Source organism: Balaenoptera physalus, assembly GCF_965194825.1.
Source record: "Balaenoptera physalus genome assembly, chromosome: 4".
NCBI lineage: Eukaryota > Metazoa > Chordata > Mammalia > Artiodactyla > Balaenopteridae > Balaenoptera > Balaenoptera physalus.
In genome coordinates, this window is record NC_138891.1 from 46,498,318 (window position 1) to 46,520,053 (window position 21,736).

At 38.1% G+C, this 21,736-nt stretch overlaps 1 protein-coding gene and 1 long non-coding RNA gene across 2 annotated transcripts in view; both read right to left on the bottom strand.

Moving 5' to 3' along the window:
* Positions 1–21,736, bottom strand: part of LOC309659159 — a 1,097,080-nt gene that overhangs the window by 528,383 nt on the left and 546,961 nt on the right. The window lies entirely within an intron of this gene.
* Positions 1–21,736, bottom strand: part of BCHE (butyrylcholinesterase) — a 73,834-nt gene that overhangs the window by 1,305 nt on the left and 50,793 nt on the right. Inside the window, exon 3 of the mRNA XM_082458411.1 lies at positions 1,481–1,647. Within this exon, the coding sequence (XP_082314537.1) occupies positions 1,481–1,647 (167 nt within the window). The remainder of the gene's footprint in view (positions 1–1,480; positions 1,648–21,736) is intronic.

The window sequence follows — 21,736 nt, forward strand, 5'->3', positions numbered from 1 at the left end:
AATATTTTAAGTAATGATTGAGAATATGTAGTCTGTGATTTGTTAAATGATACCTCTTCTGGTCTCTTGGCAGATTAAATGCATTACCTCATTGCTATTCACACCCAGAGGACACAAGGGCAGCACTGTAGCTCTGTCAAGGGATGCAGAAGCCCATCTCTGATATATATTGTGCCACAGAGCATTTAGTGATACACAGAGAACTGGTCTATCAGTAATGTTTCCCAAACAGATGAGTCCATAATTATAATTTTGGTGAGTAAAATCTGAGAATCAAAAGGCATATTAAACAATCGAATACAACTCTGAGATGTCCATATTTGCCTGAAACTAACCCCTAACCGCTAGAAAGAAGAAACTAAAAACATCTACTGTATTGTGATATCTAGTATGTAGCCTGAAAATTGTGGAATGTTCTGATGCACAGAATGATAAAGTATAAAGGAACTAGTTAGCAATGTGTCTGGTGATTGAAAGTCAATTACTTTTATTTGAAAAATATAGAAAAGAGACCTGAGGAGCCACATCAGTTATAAATAGCTGATATTAAAAAAAAAAAAAACAGGCAGTGAATAATTGTATATGTATGTCATTTTTCTCACAGAAAATGTGATCATTCATGTTGGTCATTCAAGTTTAGCCAAATATCTTCTTACCAATGAATTCTGAAATAGTAGGATAATCTGAACAATTTTCTCAGTATTTCCTTATACAAATTTAAGTAATCACTTCCTGAAGAATAGTTAACTAAATTACTACTGTTTTATTGTATTATTTAATGTATGTAGGTGGTCTTAAATATCTCCAAGCTTAGAATATTTAGAAATATTTGGATTGTGTTTTTAAATATGTAAATTTTAGTGATTTTTTCCCCCTTAGAAATCAAGGGTTCTACTATTTATCACTAACTTTTTTTTTCTTATGAGTTATCTATTCTATACATATTAGTGTATATATGTCAATCCCAGTCTCCCAATTCATACCACCACCACCACACACCCCCACCACTTTCCCCTCTTGGTGTCCATACGTTTGTTCTCTACATCTGTATCACTAAATTTGTTTTGCCTTTATTTGAGTATAAATATATAAAATAAATAATTATACATTGTTTATTTTATATATTTATTTTTTCATTTAACCATTAGTTAATTCCACAAAAATTGGCTGAATAGCGAGAGTGCCCTATTTTAGTTCCACTGCTAGGTTTCATGTTCCTCTAGGGAAAAATTCCTAGTTTTGCTTTCTTTATTTAACTGCTAAGGTGCTGCTTATATAGTAAGCCCTCAAAACATCTAAACTTGATGGAAGAAGGTTGTTAAGATAATGTACACATTGGAATCAATTAATTGTAAAGTCACAGATGAACATTATCACTGTGCCATGAATAGTCTACCTTTTCCCCCTTTTACATAATCCATAACCAATTATTTAACCAAATACTGAAACAAAGCAAAACAAAACAAAAAACAACACACACCTGTCATTTCCAAGACTTTGGGAAAAAATAGTGTCCAGAATCTGCATTGTTGAGCACGTAGTTTAGTGTATACTCTTGGTGACTCTGTATTCAAGGTTAAATAGTTTTGTTCATTGCTTTTGAAGACAGGCCATCTTGTACTATTGTTTTGGGTCCCATTTGGATTTCTAAAAAATTAAAGAGAGGCATTATAGTTCTACTGAAATCAATGATAGATAAAAATATATATATATTTATATATATTGTTCTCAAAAACCAATAAGAGCTTTTAAAAAGTCAGGAAAATTGTGGAAAAAGAAAAATTGTGGCTTTGTTTGATGATGTCAAGCATAAATGAACTGGGTTGAATGTTTTCAGCACCTTGAAGCACTATGTTAGTTAAAATTGTAGAAATTAAAATTTAAAGAAGAACTTATTACACACATTTCTGCTTAACATACAGGGAGAAAAATATATTCTATTCTAGAATGCTTATATTTTCTTCACACTTAAACATGTGTTTAAATTTGGGACTGATTACACATTTCCTTAGTATGTTAATAACCTCGTTACCCTAGGGAACTGCCCTCAGTCTCATTTTTAAGTTGATCTTACATTCTTATAGATCTGTTCACTGATTAAAAATCTTTCAATAATTCCCCAGTGAGTTAGTTCAATAAAGGTTAGTGAACATGCTGCCACCCACATTTCCAAACTTATTTTCAGGTATTCTCTTCATGGGCCAACCAACAGGAATTAGGGACAGTTCCTTAGTGATTCCCTCCTCTATTTTACCTCCTGTCTTTGCCTAGCTATTACTTGTGCTTGGAATTCCTTCATTTTCTAACATCAGGAGTCTAGAACCTTCAGATTCTCTTTTTGTGCTGATGTTTCCCATATCTTTGTGATTTTTAAATCAGTAACACTTGGCTCTATTTTTCAGAAATTTATGATTTTTGGTTCTTTGGTACCTTGTAGGACTCAATAATATATTATTGCCTAGGTCACACAAACAGAAACTCAAAGAGTAAACATTCTGGAAGTGACTCTGTCTAGATAGTCACTGGTGATTCTAAAGATTTTTCTTTAATATATTTGTATGCTATTATTATGAGTCAGACCCTGCCTGGGCTCTAGAAACACAAATAAATATGGAAAATATGGTTTCCCTCAGGGAATTTACAATCAAGGGCATCCATGAAAGCAAAGAACCAACAATATATGGTAGACTAAATCAAGCATAAACAAAGGGACAAAAATTGTCAGAAGAGGGAATTACGTAAAGGAATGCGATTTTAGCTGAAGTAAGGAGAAAAAATAAGGAACTGAACCAGAAAGAGAAGTTTGGAGTGCTAGAGAAAGGGAACAGAATTAACATAGTATAAATAATAAGTGTTATCTTAGTTCAAATAGCAATGAAAAAACTAGTTTTCTTGGATTCTAAGATAGAGGAGATCCTATTAGAATTATAGCTTTAGGATATAAGTGTTAGTAAGTCAGTAAGATCTGACAGCTTAGGAAAATGGTTTAGACTTTAGCTTGTAGGCATTTACAATTCTTGAGGGATTCTTTGCTAGATGGTTTATTGTGTACATAACATTTTAGAAATATTGACCTGGAGGTGGTATCTAGAATAATCAAAAAACCTACAAATTAGTCACATATACTTGTATCATAAAAGGGAGACTAAAGTGATAGGGATAAGTAACTCATTCCTTTCTCTTAGAGTCGTCTAACTTAAGCAAAGTCATATAAGAAAAACTCCAGTTGAACTTTTCTAAAAGTTTAGCACACAGAATTCTCCATTATTCAAATACTTTCTGTATATTATTAATGAATAGGAAGTTGGGAGTAGTGATAGCAGATACACTTTTTTTTTTTTTTTTTTGGCCGAAAGCCTGTGAACCCCTAGAATTTGGAAAGCGAAGCAGGCATTCATCCAGCTTGGTTAACTAGAGGCAGATTTTGCCAACAAGAACTTGTGTTGAATAAGTACCATAAATTCCTAATTTATCACAGATGCATAAATATTCAACCATGATTCAGGGGCTGTAGAGATAAACAGCTTCTTGATGAACTAGTTGATTTTATGTAGGAGTTGGATGATTTAATAAGAATTATTAATAACCAGAGCTATTCAAGCTAAGCCAATATCATAACAGGATTGAAACCTCTTGCTTTAGGGTATTATTTGAAAGAGGTCAGGAAGAAAATTTCTTCAGATCACAGATGGCACACTTGTCTAAGTGAATTATGTAGTCTTTTTCTTTTCTTTTAAAGCTTTAGAAACGAACAAGTACAGCTGCTGGAGGCTGGATATTAAACCAGGAGAACCATTGGTCTGATTCGGTACAGCAATTCTTATGTTCCTAAATTGCCCACTTTCCTTCTAATTCCATTCTAATTAACTTATGGCACCATTTTAACTGTACATTTATTTCTGGCTTCTGCAAATGGCGACTTAAATAGAGCTGACTTGTACTTGAGCTCAAGAGCGAAACACTAATGGCACTGCCAGTGTTCATTTAACAAACTTTGTCCTATGAAATAACTCATGACATTCCAAATTGTAATTCAGAGATAATAAAATTCCTTTGCCTATGGATGCAGATATAGTTTTCAAAAAGTGATTGAAATAGCTCTTTAAGTGATGAAGCATTTTACTCTATAATTGAAGAAACCTCCAAAGACGCTAAAACTTAACCAGAGACATAATTCTCTTCCTATTTGTATCAATTAAACACTTTGTGAAGTACAGCATAATTCCCAGATACAGAATTCTGAAACACTATATAATTTTAATTCCAAAATTATAAGATAAATTTAAACATCTTGACCTTATTATTCTTCAAAAATATTTTCTATTCTGGTTACAAAATAAAGACCTCAAAGTGATAATACTTAACACTTTCCATGAGATAAAGAAATCTCTTCTCTTTTTGTTACCAGGTTCTTTTCCCAATTTGTGGTATACAGAAGTGGTTTAACAGTCATCCATTTCACTTTTCCTCTGATGTAGGATAGAAAAATTTTAAGACATGGCTTATTTAACTAAAAAAGCAGAGTACCTTTCAAACTGTATTACAGGAAATGACCTGCTTGTCATTGGTATTTGAGCACAGATTTGATAATTCATTTTATGAAGAAATTCTTTAAAAAGACATTAATTTACTCAGGATGCCTGGTATGAAGAAGTAGGATGCACTCAACTTCATGCATCAAGTTTTCTTTGAATTACAAATTCCAATATTGCCTACCTAATCCTAACACAGGAATTAAGATTCCCTTTAAGAATTCAGGGACAGTTATTTCTAGTTTGTTTTTTTTTTTTTCTCATTTGAAGAACATGTCTTTATTTTTATGGGATTTAAGCAAATATCAGAATTGTTAAAGGTGTGTTTCATTTGTTTCTTTAGCTTTTTAAAAATTTCCCAGGACCACAGACATCATTTGTTCTTTCTTTCCGGCACAGGCAGCTCACTTTCCCTGTCATCTATTCAGTCCCTCTAATGTGGTCAAGTTTAGGCACTGACAATTTTTTTTTTTTTTTTTTGGCTGCATTGGGTCTTTGTTGCTGCGCACGGGCTTTCTCTAGTTACAGCGACTGGGGGCTACTCTTTGTTGCGGTGCATGGGCTTCTCATTGTGGCAGCTTCTCTTGTTGCAGAGCATGGGCTCTAGGCTGGCAGTCTTCAGTAGTTGTGGCACGTGGGCTCAGTAGTTGTGGCTCACGGGCTCTAGAGCACAGGCTCTAGTAGTTGTGGTGCATGGGCTTAGTTGCTCCACGGCATGTGGGATCTTGCCGGACCAGGGCTTGAACCCGTGTCCCCTGCATTGACAGGCGGATTCTTTTTTTTTTTTTTTTTTTTTTTTTTTGGCTGTGTTGGGTCTTCGTTTCTGTGCGAGGGCTTTCTCTAGTTGCGGCGAGCGGGGGCCACTCTTCATCGCGGTGCGCGGGCCTCTCACAATCGCTGCCTCTCTTGTTGCGGAGCACAGGCTCCAGACGCGCAGGCTCAGTCGTTGTGGCTCACGGGCCTAGTCGCTCCACGGCATGTGGGATCTTCCCAGACCACGCCTCGAACCCGTGTCCCCTGCATTGGCAGGCAGATTCTCAACCACTGCGCCACCAGAGAAGCACCAACAGGGGGATTCTTAACCACTGGCCACCAGGGAAGCCCAGCACTGACGTTTTTAGAAGGTGAAACTTCTAACTATATTTTGTGTTTCCAAACAGTTGCCTTTGGGTCTACCTTCTTCTACTTTGAAATGTGTCCTCCAGAGCTAGGGGTTTCCCTGGGGCCGATTGCCGCACTGCAGGTCTAAGGCCCAGGTGTCCAGTCGGCTTTATGAATGATGAAAGTGGTTTTGATCTCCTCTGTTAGACACCTGTGTCTGTCTCCCAGCTCCAAATCACATGCCGCCTCTGGGAAGCCTGCCCGGCTCTCGTTTCCCATCCCATGAGGTGACATCTCCTGTCCTGCTGTAATTTCTAGGAAGTTCTGGGGAAGCAAACACTGTGTCCTTACGCTGGTGTATCCTGGTAACGTAGCCTGACACTTAGGCAGTGCAGGCAAGCTCTGCTGTGACGTCAGATAAGGAACTTCATTTCGTGTGCCTCGGTTTCCTTGTCTGGACCCTGAGACGGGGCCTGGCACTTTGTGTGTTCCATGGGAGCAGGTGAACCACCTCTTCTGGGTGGGCATTTTCAGCTATTTTAACTATGTATTCACTTGTCCTGTTATTTTGGAGGCTCCTTTAGTCCAGAGATGTCAGTAAATTCCACTTAATCCTCTTTTCTTCCCTGATTTCCTTTAAACAGGCATCCTGGGCTGTCTGGTAAGGAGCAGGGTCGTGAGAACTGTAGCATTTGGTTGCTTGGGCTTCTGAAAACAAAAACCTCAACAAAGAGTAGCTTAAAAATCAAGATTTTTTTTTCCTGACACTATAAAGACAAAAGGAGGACAATTCCCTGTTTGGTTGGGTCAGTGACTTAGAAGCATTTGTTACCCAGGATCCAGGCCTTCCCCTCTTCCCACTTGGTCGTTCTCAGTGTGTCCGGGGTCCTCGGGTGGCTTCAGGAATTCTGGGTGTCCTTACTGTATTGCTTTCTATATTGGTTCAGTTATCAATCTCTGCAACTAGTTTTTAGGATGTGTGACTACATCTAACTTTAGTAAGATTCTTGATCCCCAGCTTCAGGGCAGGGTGGCCCAGTGATTCACTGAGTTTATGGATCACAGGTTTTTCCTTGCAGCTCAAGTCACATTTAACCAAAGCAAATCTCTTCTGTTTCAGTGTCACCATCTGTCGGAAACTTAGATCTTGAGTGGGAACCCACACACAGGACGACCCTGTGTCCTGGGGGGGGCTCAGGGGTGACAGGGAGGTGCCTTGTGATTGCAGTAGCTGTTAGGGGTCCCCTTCAGAGCCTCTGTTCTGTGATCCTGGCCCCTGGAACAGGTTTCAGAGGGGAGCATCAGGTCCATGCCCCCTTCCACACAGCCTGGGGGCCTCTGCCGGACACCTCAGTGCCCACTTATTTGCCTTAGCAGAGTCCTGCTAGTGTTGGAGGGTCTCCTGCAGAGGCGGGGGATGGCTGTGTCCCACCGTGAGGACAAAGACACTGGCAGCAGAAGCTCTGGGAAGCACTCCCTGGTGTGAGCCCCCCCAGAGTCCGCTGTCAGCCCAACAAAAGAGCCTGGGTAGGCTCCATTGCCGGGTTGCCCCAGGCCAAACAACCAGCAGGGAGCCAGAGACAGTTATTTCTAACTAAGATATACAGTGATTTTAAAGTGAATATATTTTACAGTGCTTTACAATCTAGTAAAATGAAGCCATGATTAGCAGGTGTAAATTGAAAGGCCACCTGAAATATTCCACAATCATAAGTGTGCTAAAGACATACAGTATATATTGGATAATTTCTTAAATATGCAAATATTCCTGGATTTATATTCTATGTCATGTCATGCTTAAATAAAGCTGTATTTTTTTGGGGGGGGGTGAGGTAGAAAAGGATAATTTTATTACTTTGCCAGGCAAAGGGGGACACAGTGGGCTTTTGCCTTCAAAAACTATGTGTCCGCAAACAGTATTTTAATTTAAAGAATAGAGGGGTTATAAGAGAATCTGAATTTAGAGATTAAATCCATCCTTTCATTAAACAAATATTAACTGAGAGTATAGTATTGAAACTGTGCAACTCAGATTGGGAATTGAACCCACATTCTTTTAACTGAGATCACACACCTGGTCGCAGGACTTAATGAAGCTCAGGTTCTTGATGTCTCATCACAGAAAGAATTCAGTGAGAGACAAAGTGATAGGTAAGAAGTGGATTTATTTAGAGAGAAATACACTCCACAGATGGAGTGTGGGCAATCTCAGAAGGTGAAAGCGGCACCAGGGTATGGGGTTGTCAGTTTTTATAGGGGTGGGTAATTTAATAGGCTAATGAGTGGGAGGAGTATTCCAGCTATTTTGGGGAAGGTGTAGGAATTTCCAGGAATTGGGCCACCACCCACTTTTTGACCTTTATGGTCACCTTTGGAACTGTCATGGCACCTGTGGGTGTGTCATTTAGCATGCTGATGTGTTACAATGAGTATACTGAGGCTCAAGGTCTAGTGGAAGTCGACTTGTCCGCCATCTTGGACCTATTTGGTTCTAATCAGTTTATGTTGTATCCTCGGGCTATGTCATTCTTTTAAAGTTGTGCCCTGCCCCCTTCCCTCCTGTTTCATTATGTCAGGCTTGTTTGAATCACTGAAGATTCAACAAAAACAAAAAAGACAGAAATCCCTGCCTCTTACAGTTTTCATTCTATGAGAAAGATAGATGATAAAGATGAAAATAAGGGAAAATATATAGTATGTTAAACAGTAATAGCTGCTAGAAATAATAATAAAGTGGAGAGTGGGGATGATAGGAAATGAGGAGTGTATATTATTGTGTGTGTGTGTGTGTGTATGTGTGTGTGTGTGTGTGTGTGTGTGTGTGAAGGGGCAGTGGTGAGGGACTGTATAATAATGAATTTGATTGACCTTTGTCCACATTTCCTTGTGAGATAACTCCTAAGTCTTCGGAATTTTTCAGTGTACCTGATACTTTATGCTAACAAGGTAACTCATGCTGTGCACATGATGGCTTTTGCTAATGCCATGACTCAGGGTAAGGCTGTCACACTGATAATTTTAGGGAAAGACAGTATCCTCACCAGAAAGGCTAACCATGTGATTAAAGGGTTGGGACTTTGAAACAAGTGATATCATCCTGATCTCCAGGAAGGAGAGGAGCCTGAAGATTGAGTTTCACCACTTGGCCAATAATACAATCAACCATGCCTTTATGATGAAGCACGAGTAAAACTGTGAACCTCAAGTTCAGGTGAGCTTCCTGGGTTAGCAATTCTCCATGCGCATATTGCTACTTTTTTTTTTTTAATGATAAAGAAACTGGATTTTATTTTACATGCCATCAGAATATTTCAAAATGTTTAAGAGGGTAAGTGAAAGGATAAGATCTACATTTTATTGTGTGAATTATTGAATTTTATTTTATTTATTATACAGCAGGTTCTTATTAGTCATCAATTTTATACAAATCAGTGTATACATGTCAATCCCAATCGCCCAATTCATCACACCACCCCCACACTCCCCCCACCGCTTTCCCCCCTTGGTGTCCATACGTTTGTTCTCTACATCTGTGTCTCAATTTCTGCCCTGCAAACCAGTTCATCTGTACCATTTTTCTAGGTTCCACATATATGCGTTAATATACGATATTTGTTTTTCTCTTTCTGACTTACTTCACTCTGTATGACAGTCTCTAGATCCATCCACGTCTCTACAAATGACCCAATTTCCTTCCTTTTTATGGCTGAGTAATATTCAATTGTTTATATGTACCACATCTTCTTTATCCATTAGTCTGTCGATGGGCATTTAGGTTGCTTCCATGACCTGGCTATTGTAAATAGTGCTGCAATGAACATTGGGGTGCATGTGTCTTGTTGAATTATGGTATTCTCTGGGTATATGCCAAGTAGTGGGATTGCTGGGTCATATGGCAATTCTATTTTTAGTTTTTTAAGGAACTTCCATACTGTTCTCCATAGCGGCTGTATCAATTTACATTCCCACCAACAGTGGAAGAGGGTTCCCTTTTCTCAACACCCTCTCCAGAATTTATTGTTTGTAGATTTTCTGATGATGCCCATTCTAACTGGTGTGAGGTGATACCTCATTGTAGTTTTGATTTGCATTTCTGTAATAATTAGTGATGTTGAGCATCTTTTCATTTGCTTCTTGGACATCTGTATGTCTTCTTTGGAGACATGTCTATTTAGGTCTTCTGCCCATTCTTTGATTGGGCTCTTTGTTTTTTTAATATTGAGCTGCATGTGCTGTTTATATATTTTGGAGATAAATCCTTGGTCCGTTGAGTCATTTGCAAATATTTTCTCCCATTCTGAGGGTTGTCTTTTCATCTTGTTTGTAGTTTCCTTTGCTTTGCAAAAGCTTTTCAGTTTCACTGGGTCCCATTCGTTTATTTTTGTTTTAATTTCCATTACTCTAGGAGGTGGATCAAAAAAGATCTTGCTGTGATTTATGTTAAAGAGTGTTCTTCCTATGTTTTCCTCTAAGAGTTTTATAATGTCCAGTCTTACATTTAGGTCTCTAATCCATTTTGAGTTTATTTTGGTGTATGGTATTAAGGAGTGTTCTAATTTCATTCCTTCACATGTAGCTGTCCAGTTTTCCTGGCACCACTTATTGAAGAGGCTGTCTTTTCTCCACTGAATATCATTGCCTCCTTTGTCATAGATAAGTTGACCAAAGGTGCGTGTGTTTATCTCTCAGCTTTCTATCCTGTTCCATTGACCTATATTTCTGTTTTTGTGCCAGTACCATATTGTCTACATTATTGTAGCTTTGTAGTATAGTCTTAAGTCAGGGAATCTGGTTCCAAGCTCCGTTTTTTTCCCCTCAAGACTGCTTTGGCTATTCAGGGTCTTTTCTGTCTTCATATAAATTTTAAGATTTTTTGTTCTAGTTCTGTAAAAAATGCCACAGGTAGTTTGATAGGGATTTCATTGAATCTGTAGATTGCTTTGGGTAGCATAGTCATTTTCACAATATTGATTCTTCCAATCCAAGAACATATCTTTCCATCTGTGTCACCTTTGATTTCTTTCATCAGTGTCTTATAGTTTTCTGAGTACAGGTGTTTAACTCATGTAGGTTTATTCCTAGGTTTTTATCCTTTTTGTTGCAATGGTGAATGGGATTGTTTCCTTAATTTCTCTTTCTGATATTTCGTTTTTAGTGTATAGGAATGCAAGAGATTTCTGTGCATTAATTATGTACCCTGCAACTGTACCAAATTCTTTGATTAGCTCTAGTAGATTTCTGGTGGCATCTTTAGGATTCTCTATGTATAGTATCATATCATCTGCAAACAGTGACAGCTTCACTTCTTCTTTTCCAATTTGTATTCCTTTTATATCTTTTTCTTCTCTGATTGCCATGGAGAGGACTTCCAAAACTATGTTAAATAATAGTGGTGAGAGTGGACATCCTTGTCTTGTTCCTGAACTTAGAGGAAACGCTTTCAGTTTTTCACCATTGAGAATGATGTTTGCTGTGGGTTTGTCATACATGGCCTTTATTATGTTGAGGTAGGTTCTCTCTATGTCCACTTTCTGGAGAGTTTTTATCATAAATGGGTGTTGAATTTTGTCCAAAGGTTTTTCTGCATTTATTGAGATGATCATATGGTTTTTATTCTTCAGTTTGTTAATATGGTGTATCATATTGATTGATTTGCATATATTAAAGAATCCTTGCATCCCTGCGAAAATTCCCACTTGATCTTGGTGTATGATCCTTTTAATGTGTTGTTGGATTCTGTTTGCTAGTATTTGGTTGAGGATTTTTGAATCTTTATTCATCAGTGATATTGGTCTGTAATTTTCTTTTTTTGTAGTATCTTTGTCTGGTTTTGATATAAGGGTGATGGTGGCCTCATAGAATGAGTTTGGCAGTGTTCTTTCCTCTGCAAATTTTGGAAGAGTTTGAGAAGGATGGGTGTTAGCTCTTCTCTAAATATTTGATAGAGTTCACCTGTGAAGCCATCTGGTCCTGGACTTTTGTTTGTTGGAAGATTTTTAATCACAGGTTCAATTTCAGTGCTTGTGATCATCTGTTCATATTTTATATTTCTTCCTGGTTCAGTCTTGGAAAGTTAAACCATTCTAACAATCTGTCCATTTCTTCCAGGTTGTCCATTTTATTGGCATAGAGTTACTGTAGTAGTCTCTTATGATGCTTTGTATTTCTGCGGTGTCTCTTGTAACTTCTCCTTTTTCCATTTCTAATTCGATTGATTTGAGTCTTTTCCCTTTTTTACTTGATGAGTCTGGCTGGTAAATTTAATCCATTCATGTTTAAGGTAATTATCGATATGTATATTCCTATTAACATTTTCTTAATTGTTATGGCTTTGGTTTTGTAGGTCCTTTTCCATTTTATCAATTTTGTTTATCTTCTCAAAAAAACAGCTTTTAGTTTTATTGATCTTTGCTATTGTTTTCTTGTTTTCTATTTCATTTATTTCTGCCGTGATCTTTATGATTTCTTTCCTTCTCCGAACTTTGGGTTTTGTTTGTTCTTCTTTCTAGTTCCTTTATGTGTAAGGTTGAATAGTTTATATGAGATTTTTCTTGTCTCTTGAGGTAAGCTTGTATTGCTATAAACTTCCCTCTTAGAACTGATTTTGCTGCATCCCATAGGTTTTGGGTTGTCATGTTTTGTTGTAATTGTCTCTAGGTAGTTTTTGATTTCCTCTTTGATTTCTTCAGTGATCTCTTGGTTATGTAGTAACGTATTGTTTAGCCTCCATGTGTTTGTGTTTTTTCTGTTTTTTTCCTTGTAACTGATTTCTCATCTCATAGCGTTGTGGTCAGAAATGATGCTTTATATGATTTAAATATTCCTAAATTTACTAAGGCTTGATTTGTGACCCAAGGTGTGATCTATCCTGGAGAATGTTCCATGTTCACTTGAGAAGAAAGTGCAATCTACTATTTTTGGATGGAATGTCTTATAAATATCAATTAAATCTATCTGGTCTATTGTGTCATATAAATCTTTTGTTTCCTTATTAATTTTCTATCTGGATGATCTGTCCATTGGTGTAAGTGAGGTGTTAAAGTCCCCCACTGTTATTGTGTTACTGTCAAATTCCTATTCTATAGTTGTTAACAGTTGTTTTATGTATTCAGGTGCTCCTATGTTGGGTGTATATATATTTATAATTGGTATATCTTCTTCTTGGATTGATCCCTTGATCATTATGTAGTGTCCTTCCTTGTCTCTTGTAACATTATTCATTTTAAAGTCTATTTCATCTGATATGAATATTGCTAATCCAGCTTTCTTTTGATTTCCATTTGCATGGAATACCTTTTTCTATCCCCTCACTTTCAGTCTGTATATGTCCCTAGGTCTGAAGTGGGTCTCTTGTAGATAGCATATATATGGGTCTTGTTTTTGTATCCATTCACTGAGCCTGTGTCTTTTGGTTGGAGCATTTAATCCATTCACGTTTAAGGTAATTATTGATATGTATGTTTCTATGACCATTTTCTTAATTGTTATGGGTTTGTTTTTGTAGGTCCTTTTCTTCTCTTGTGTTTTCCACTTACAGAAGTTCCTTTAGCATTTGTTGTAGAGCTGGTTTGGTGGTGCTGAATTCTCTTAGCTTTTGCTTGTCTGTAAAGCTTTTGATTTCTCTGTCGAATCTGAATGAGATTCTTGCTGGGTAGAGTAATCTTGGTTGTAGTTTCTTCCCTATCATTACTTTAAATATATCATTCCACTCTTTTCTGGTTTGTAGAGTTTCTGCTGAGAAATCAGCTGTTAACCTTATGGGAGTTCCCTTGTGTGTTATTTGTCGTTTTTCCCTTGTTGCTTTCAATAATTTTTCTTTGTCTTTAACTTTTGTCAATTTGATTACTATGTGTCTCGGTGTGTTTCTCCTGCCTGGGACTCTGCCTTTCCCTGACTTGGGTGGCTATTTCCTTTCCCATGTTAGGGAAGTTTTCAACTATAGTTTCTTCAAACATTTTCTCGGGTCCTTTCTCTCTCTCTTCTCCTTCTGGGACCCCTATTGTGCTAATGTTGTTGTGTTTAATGTTGTCCCAGAGGTCTCTTAGGCTGTCTTCATTTCTTTTCATTCTTTTTTCTTTATTCTGTTCCACAGCAGTGAATTCCACCATTCTGTCTTCCAGGTCACTTATCCGTTCTTCTCCCTCAGTTATTCTGCTATTGATTCTTTCTAGTGTATTTTTCATTTCAGTTATTTTATTGTTCATCTCTTTTTGTTTGTTCTTTAATTTTTCTATGTCTTTGTTAATCATTTCTTGCGTCTTCTCAATCTTTGCCTCCATTCTTTTTCCTAGGTCTTGGATCATCTTCACTATCATTTTTCTGAATTCTTTTTCTGGAATGATGCCTATTTCCACTTCATTTAGTTGTTATTCTGGGGTTTTATCTTATTCCTTCATCTGGTGAAAGTACTCTGCCATTTTATTTTGTCTATCCCTCTGTGAATGTGGATTTCCTTCCACAGGCTGCAGAATTGTAATTCTTTTTGCTTCTGCTGTCTGCCCTCTGGTGGATGTGGCTATCTAAGTGGCTTGTTGCACATTGCCACAATTGATACCATGAAGGTAATGTATCTCTGAGGACATCAAAAGTTTCTGTTTGGAACCTTGTCAGTCATAGATTTTGCTCTATGTATCTCTTCCTTTCATTCTGAACTATATCGTTTTGCTATATTAAAACTGTTCATTGTAATTATAGCATTTTCCTCAGTTCTGTGAATCATTCTAGTGAATTATCAAATCTGAGGGCATCCTTGGGGACTCTGAACTTGCAAGTGTTGTCAGAAATCTTGGGCCAACTTGACAGTCTGAAGGCTGTGTCTTCACCTTGACTTTGGCTACCTCTGGGTAGTGAAACTCTGCAATATTTGATAGGAAAGAAACTTGTAAGTGAAGAGGACAAGAGTAAGCCATGCAATTTTTCTGAGGGAAGAATATTTTAACAAAAGCAAGAGGAAACCTTCAAGATGGTGGAGGAGTAAGACGTGGAGATCAGCTTCCTCCCCATAAATACATCAAAAACACATTCATGTGGAACAACTCCTATGTAACACGTAGTGAACGTTGGTGGAAGACCTCAGACTTCCCAAAAGGCAAGAACATCCCCACATAAATGGGTAGATCAAAAGAAAAAAAAAGAATAAGGATGGGACCTGCACCTCTGAGAGGGAGCTGTGAAGGAGGAAAAGTTTCCACACACTAGAGAGCCTTTTCACTGGTGGGGATGCAGGGGGGCGTGAGGGGAATCTTTGGAGCCATGAAGGAGAGCGCAGCAACAGGGGTGCAGACGGCAAAGCGGAGAGATTCCTGCACAAAGGATCTGTGCCGACAAGCACTCACCAACCTGACAGGCTTGTCTGCTCAACCAATGGGGTGGGTGGGGGCTAGGAGCTGAGGTTAGGGCTTTAGAGGTCAGACCCCAGGGAGAGGACTGGGGTTGGCGGTATGAAGACAGTCTGAAGGGGGTTAGTGCACCACAGCTAGCTGGGAGGGAGTCCAGGAAAAAGTCTGGACCTGCCAAAGAGACAAGAGACCATTATTCCAGGGTGCACGAGGAGAAGGGATTCCTTCCCCATGTGCCCACAGAAGCAGAGCACCACCTAAGTGAGCTCTAGATACAGACACAAGCCGTGGCTATCAGCTCAGACCACAGAGATGGGCATGAACTGCTAATGCTGCTGCCGCTATAACAGCAGAATCCTATATGAAAGTGCAGGTAACTATCCCAACACCCCCACACACACTGGGAGCCTGTGCAGCACACACTGCCAGGGTCCCATGATACAGGGACAGTTTTCCCGGAAGAACACACAGTGTGCCTCAGGCTGTTGCAATGACACACCAGCTGCTGTTGCAGCAGGCTCACCCCTCATTCTAATTATGACTACCGTACCCCTCCTTCTGCCCGGCCTGAGTGAGCAAGAGAGCCCTAATCAGCTGCTGCTTTAACCCGCTCCTGTCTGGGTGGAGAACAGACTCCTGAGGGAGGCCAGCACACAGAGGCAGGGCCAAAACCAAAGCTGAACCCCTTTGTGAGCTGTGCAAACAAAGAAGAGAAAGGGAAATTTGTCTGTGCAGCCTCAGGAGCAGCAGAAAAAAATCCCCACAATCAACTTGATAAACTCCGCATCTGAAGAATACCTCAATTGACAATGAAGGTTAACAAAATTGAGGCAGTGGAATTTGGGAGCAACTGTAGACTTGGGGTTTGCTTTCTGAGTCTAATTTCTTTCTGGTTTTATGTTTATCTTAGTTTAGTTTTTAGTGCTTATTATCATTGGTAGATTTGTTTATTGGTTTGGTTGCTCTCTTCCTTTTTTTTTTTTTTTTTTCTTTTTCCCGTTTTGTTTTAGTGTGTATACATATGCTTCTTTGTGTGATTTTGTCTGTTTAGGTTTGCTTTTACCATTTTTCCTAGGGTTCGGTCTGTTTGCTTTTTTCTTTCTTTCTTTCTTCCTTTACTTCTGAACCACATAGGTGGCAGCGTCTTGGTGCTCTGAACAGGTGTGGGGCCGGAGCCTCTGAGGTGGGAGGGCCAAGTCCAGGACATTGGACCACCAGAAACCTCCCCACCCTACGTAATATCAGTCGGTGAGAGCTCTGCTAGAGATCTTTGTTTCAACACAAAGACCCAGCTCCAGCCAACGGCCAGTAAGCTCCAGTGCTGGATGTCCCATGCCAAACAACTAGCAAGACAGGAACACAAACCCACCCTTTAGCAAACAGGCTGCCTAAAGTCATACTAAGTTCACAGACACTCCAAAACACACCACCAGACACAACCGTGCCCACTAGTAGGACAAGATACAGCCTCACCCACCAGAACAAAGGCACCAATGCTTCCACCAGGAAGTCTACACAAGCCACTGAATGAACCTCACCCACTGGGAGCAGACACCAAAAATAACAGAAACTATGAACCTGCAAACTGTGAAAAGGAGACCCCAAACACAGTAAGTTAAACAAAATGAGAAGACAGAGAAATATGCAGCAGATGAGGGAGGAAGGTAAAAACCAACCAGCCCAAAAAAAGGAAGAGGAAATAGGCAGTCTACCTGAAAAATAATTCGTAATAATGATAGTAAAGATATCCAAAATCTCAGAAATAGAATGGAGAAAATACAGGAAACTTTTAACAGGGAGCTAGAAGAACTAAAGAGCAAACAAACAATGATGGATTACACAATAAATGAAATTAAAAATACTCTAGAAGGAATCAATAGCAGAAAAACTGAGGCAGAAGTATGGGTAAGTGACCTGGAAGATAAAATAGTGGAAATAACTGCCACAGAGCAGAATAAAGAAAAATGAATGAAAAGAATTGAGGACAGTCTCAGAGACCTCTGGGACAACATTAAATGCACCAATATTCGAATTATTGGGATCCCAGAAGAAGAAGAGAAAAAGAAAGGGTCTGAGAAAATATTTGAAGAGATTATATTTGAAAACTTCCCTAAAGTGGGAAAGGAAATAGTCAATCAAGTCTAGGAAGTGCAGAGAGTCCCATACAGGAGAAATCCAAGGAGACACACCCAGACACATGTTAATCAAAGTATCAAAAATTAAATTCAAAGAAAAAATATTAAAAGCAGCAAGGGAAAATCAACAAATAACACTCCCGGGAAACCCCATAAGGTTAACAGCTGAACTCTGAAGAAAGCAGTGACAAAACATATTTAAAGTGATGAAAGGGAAAAAGCTACAACCAAGATTACTCTACCCAGCAAGGATCTCATTCAGATTCAACAGAGAAATTAAAAGCCTTACAGAAGAGAGAAAGTTAAGAGATTTCAGCACCACCAAATCAGCTTTACAACGCATGCTAAAGGAACTTCTCTAAGTGGGAAACACAAGAGAAGGAAAAGACGTACAATAACAAACCTAAAACAATTAAGAAAATGGTAATAGGAAAATACATATCAATAATTACCTTAAATATAAATGGATTAAATGCTCCAACCAAAAGACATAGACTGGCTGAATGGATACAAGACAAGACCCGTATATATGGTGTCTTCAAGAGACCCACTTCAGACGTAGGAACACATACAGACTGAAAGTGAGGGGATAAAAAAAGGTATTCCATGCAAATCAAAATCAAAAGAAAACTGGAGTAACAATTCTCATATAAGACAAAATGGACTTTAAAATAAAGACTATTACAAGAAACAAAGAAGGACACTACATAATGATCAAGTGATCATTCCAAGAAGAAGATATAACAATTGCAAATATTTAGGCACCCAACATAGGAGCACCTCAAAACATAAGGAAAATGCTAACAGCTATAACAGGGGAAATAGACAGTAACACAAGAATAGTAGGGAACTTTAACACTCCACTTTCACCAACAGACAGATCATCCAAAATGAAAATAAATAAGGAAACACAAGCTTTAAATGACACATTAGAACAGATAGACTTAACTGATATTTATAGGACATTCCATCCAAAAACAACAGATTACACTTTCTTCTCAAGTGCTCATGGAACATTTTCAAGAATAGATCATATCTTGGATCACAAATTAAGCCTTGTTACATTTAAGAAAATTGACATCGTATCAAGTATCTTTTCCAACCACAATGCTATGAGACAAGATGTCAATTACAGGAAAAAGACTGAAAAATACAAACACATGGAGGCTAAACACTACGATACTAAATAACCAAGAGATCACTGAAGAAAGCAAAAAGGAAATCAAAAAATAGCTAGAAACAAATGGCAATGAAAACATGATGACCCAAAACCTATGAAATGCAGCAAAAGCAGCCCTAAGAGAAAAGTTTATAGCAATACAATCTTACCTCAAGAAACATTTCAAATAAACAACTTAACGTTACATCTAAAGCAATTAGAGAAAGAAAATTAAAAAAAAAAAAACCCAAAGTTAGCAGAAGGAAAGAAATCATAAAGATCAGATCAGAAAAAAATGAAAAAGAAATGAAGGAAACAATAGCAACGATCAATAAAGCTGGTTCTTTGAGAAGATAAACAAAATTGATAAACCATTAGGCAGACTCATCAAGAAAAAAGGGCGAAGACTCATATCAATAGAATTAGAAATGAAAAAGGAGAAGTAACAACTGACACTGTAGAAATACAAAGGATCATGAGAGACTACTACAAGAAACGGTATGCCAATAAAATGGACAATCTGGAAGAAATGGACAAATTCTTAGAAAAGTACAACCTTCTACGACCGAACCAGGAAGAAACAGAAAATATGAACAGTCAAATCACAAGCACTGAAGTTGAAACTGTGATCAAAAATTTTCCAACAAATGAAAGTCCAGGACCAGATGGCTTCACAGGTGAATTCTATCAAGCATTTAGAGAAGAGCTAACACCTATCCTTCTCAAACTCTTCCAAATATAGCAGAGGGAAGAAAACTCCTATACTCATTCTATGAGGCCACCATCACCCTGATACCAAACCCAGACAAAGATGTCACAAAAAAAGAAAACTACAGGCCAATATCACTGATGAACACACATGCAAAAATCCTCAACAAAATACTAGCAAAGAGAACCAAAAGCATATTAAAAGGATCATACACCATGATCAAGTGAGGTTTATCCCAGGAATGCAAGGATTCTTCAATATATGCAAATCAATCAATGTGATACACCATATTAACAAATTGAAGAATAAAAACCATATGATAATCTCAATAGATGCAGAAAAAGCTTTTGACAAAATTCAACACCCATTTATGACAAAAACTCTCCAGAAAGTGGGCACAGAGGGAACCTACCTCAACATAATAAAGGCCATATATGACAAACCCACAGCCAATATCATTCTCAATGGTGAAAGACTGAAACCATTTCCTCTAAGATCAGGAACAAGACAAGGATGTCCACGCTCACCACTATTATTCAACATAGTTTTGGAAGTTTTAGCCAAGGCAATCAGAGAAGAAAAAGATATAAAAGGAATCCACATTGGAAAAGAAGTGAAACTGTCACTGTTTGCAGATGACATGATATTACACATAGAAAATCCTAAAGATGACACCAGAAAAATACTAGAGCTAATCATTGAATTTGGTAAAGTAGCAGGATACAAAATTAATGCACAAAAATCTTTTGCATTGCTATACACTAACAACAAAAATCTGAAAGAGAAATTAAGGAAACACTACCATTTACCACTGCAACAAAAAGAATAAAATAGCTAGGTATAAACCTTCTTAAGGAGACAAAAGTCCTGTATTCAGAAAACTATAAGACACTGATGAAAGAAATTAAAGGAGATACAAACAGACGGAGAGATATACTATTTTCTTTCTTTGGAGGAATCAACATTGTGAAAATGAATATACTACCCAAAGCAATCTACAGATGCAGTGCAATACCTATCAAGCTACCAATGGCATTTTTTACAGATCTAGAACAAAAAATTTCACAATTTGTATGGAAACACAAAAGACCCTGAATAGCCAAAGCAGTCTTGAGAAAGAAAAATGGAGCTGGAGGAATTAGGCTCCCTGACTTCAGTCTATACTGCAAAGCTACAGTAATCAAGACAATATGGTACTGGCACAAAAACAGAACTATAGATCAATAGAACAGGATAGAAAGCCCAGAGATAAGCCCACGCACCTCTGGTCACCTAATCTTTGATAAAGGACCAAGAATATACAATGGAGAAAAGAGCCTGTTCAGTAAGTGGTGCTGGGAAAACTGGACAGCCACATGTAAAAGAATGAAATTAGAACACTTCCTAACACCATTCACAAAAATAAACTCAAAATGGATTAAAGACCTAAATGTAAGGCTAGACACTAGAAGACTCTTAGAGGAAATATTAGCCAGAACACTCTTTGCCATAAATCACAGCAAGATCCTTTTTGACCCACCTCCTAGAGAAATGTTAATAAAAACAAATGTAAACAAATGGGACTTAATGAATCTTAAAAGCTTTTTAAAAGCTACTGTACAGCAAAGGAAACCATAAACAAGATGAAAAGACAATCCTCAGAATGGGAGAAAATATTTGCAAATCAAGCAACTGACAAAGGATTAATATTCAAAATATACAAGCAGCTCATGCAGCTCAATATCAAAAAAAACAAACAACCCAGTCCATAAATGCATGGAAGACCTAAATAAACATTTCCCCAAAGAAGATATACAGATTGCCAACAAACACATGAAAGGATGCTCAACATCACTAATCATTAGAGAAATGCAAACAAAACCACAATGAGGTATCACCTCACACTGGTTAGAATGGCCATCATCAAAAAATCTACAAACAATAAATGTTGGAGAGGGTGTGGAGAAAAGGGAACCCTCTTGCACTGTTGGTGGGAATGTAAATTGATACAGCCACTATGGAGAACAGTATGGAGGTTCCTTATAATACTAAAAATAGAACTACCATATGACCCAGCAATCTCACTAATGGGCATATACCCTGAGAAAACCATAATTCAAAAAGAGACATGTGCGACTTCCCAGGTGGCGCAGTGGTTAAGAATCTGCCAGCCAATGCAGGGAACATGGGTTCGAGCCCTGGTCCAGGAAGATCCCACATACCATGGAACAACTAAGCCCGTGTGCCACAACTACTGAGCCTGTGTGCCACAACTACTGAACCTGCATGCCACAACTGCTGCAGCCTGCGTGCCTAGAGCCTGTGCTCTGCAACAAAGAGAAGCCACCACAATGAGAAGCCCGCACACCACAACAAATAGTAGCCCCTGCTAGCCGCAACTAGAGAAAGCCCACGCACAGCAATGAAGAGCCAACGCAGCCAAATAAATAAATAAATAAATAAATAAATAAATAAATAAATTTATTAAAAAAAAAGAGAGACATGTACCACAATATTCATTGCATCACTATTTACAATAGCCACGACATGGAAGCAACCTAAGTGTCCACTGACAGATGAATGGATAAAGAAGATGTGGCACATATATACAATGGAATATTACTCGGCCATAAAAAGAAATGAAACTGAGTTATTTGTAGGCAGGTGGCTGGACCTTGAGTCTGTCATACAGAGTGAGGTAAGTCAGAAAGACAAAAACAAATACTGTATGCTAACACATATATATGGAATCTAAAAATGTGGTTCTGTTGAATCTAGGATCA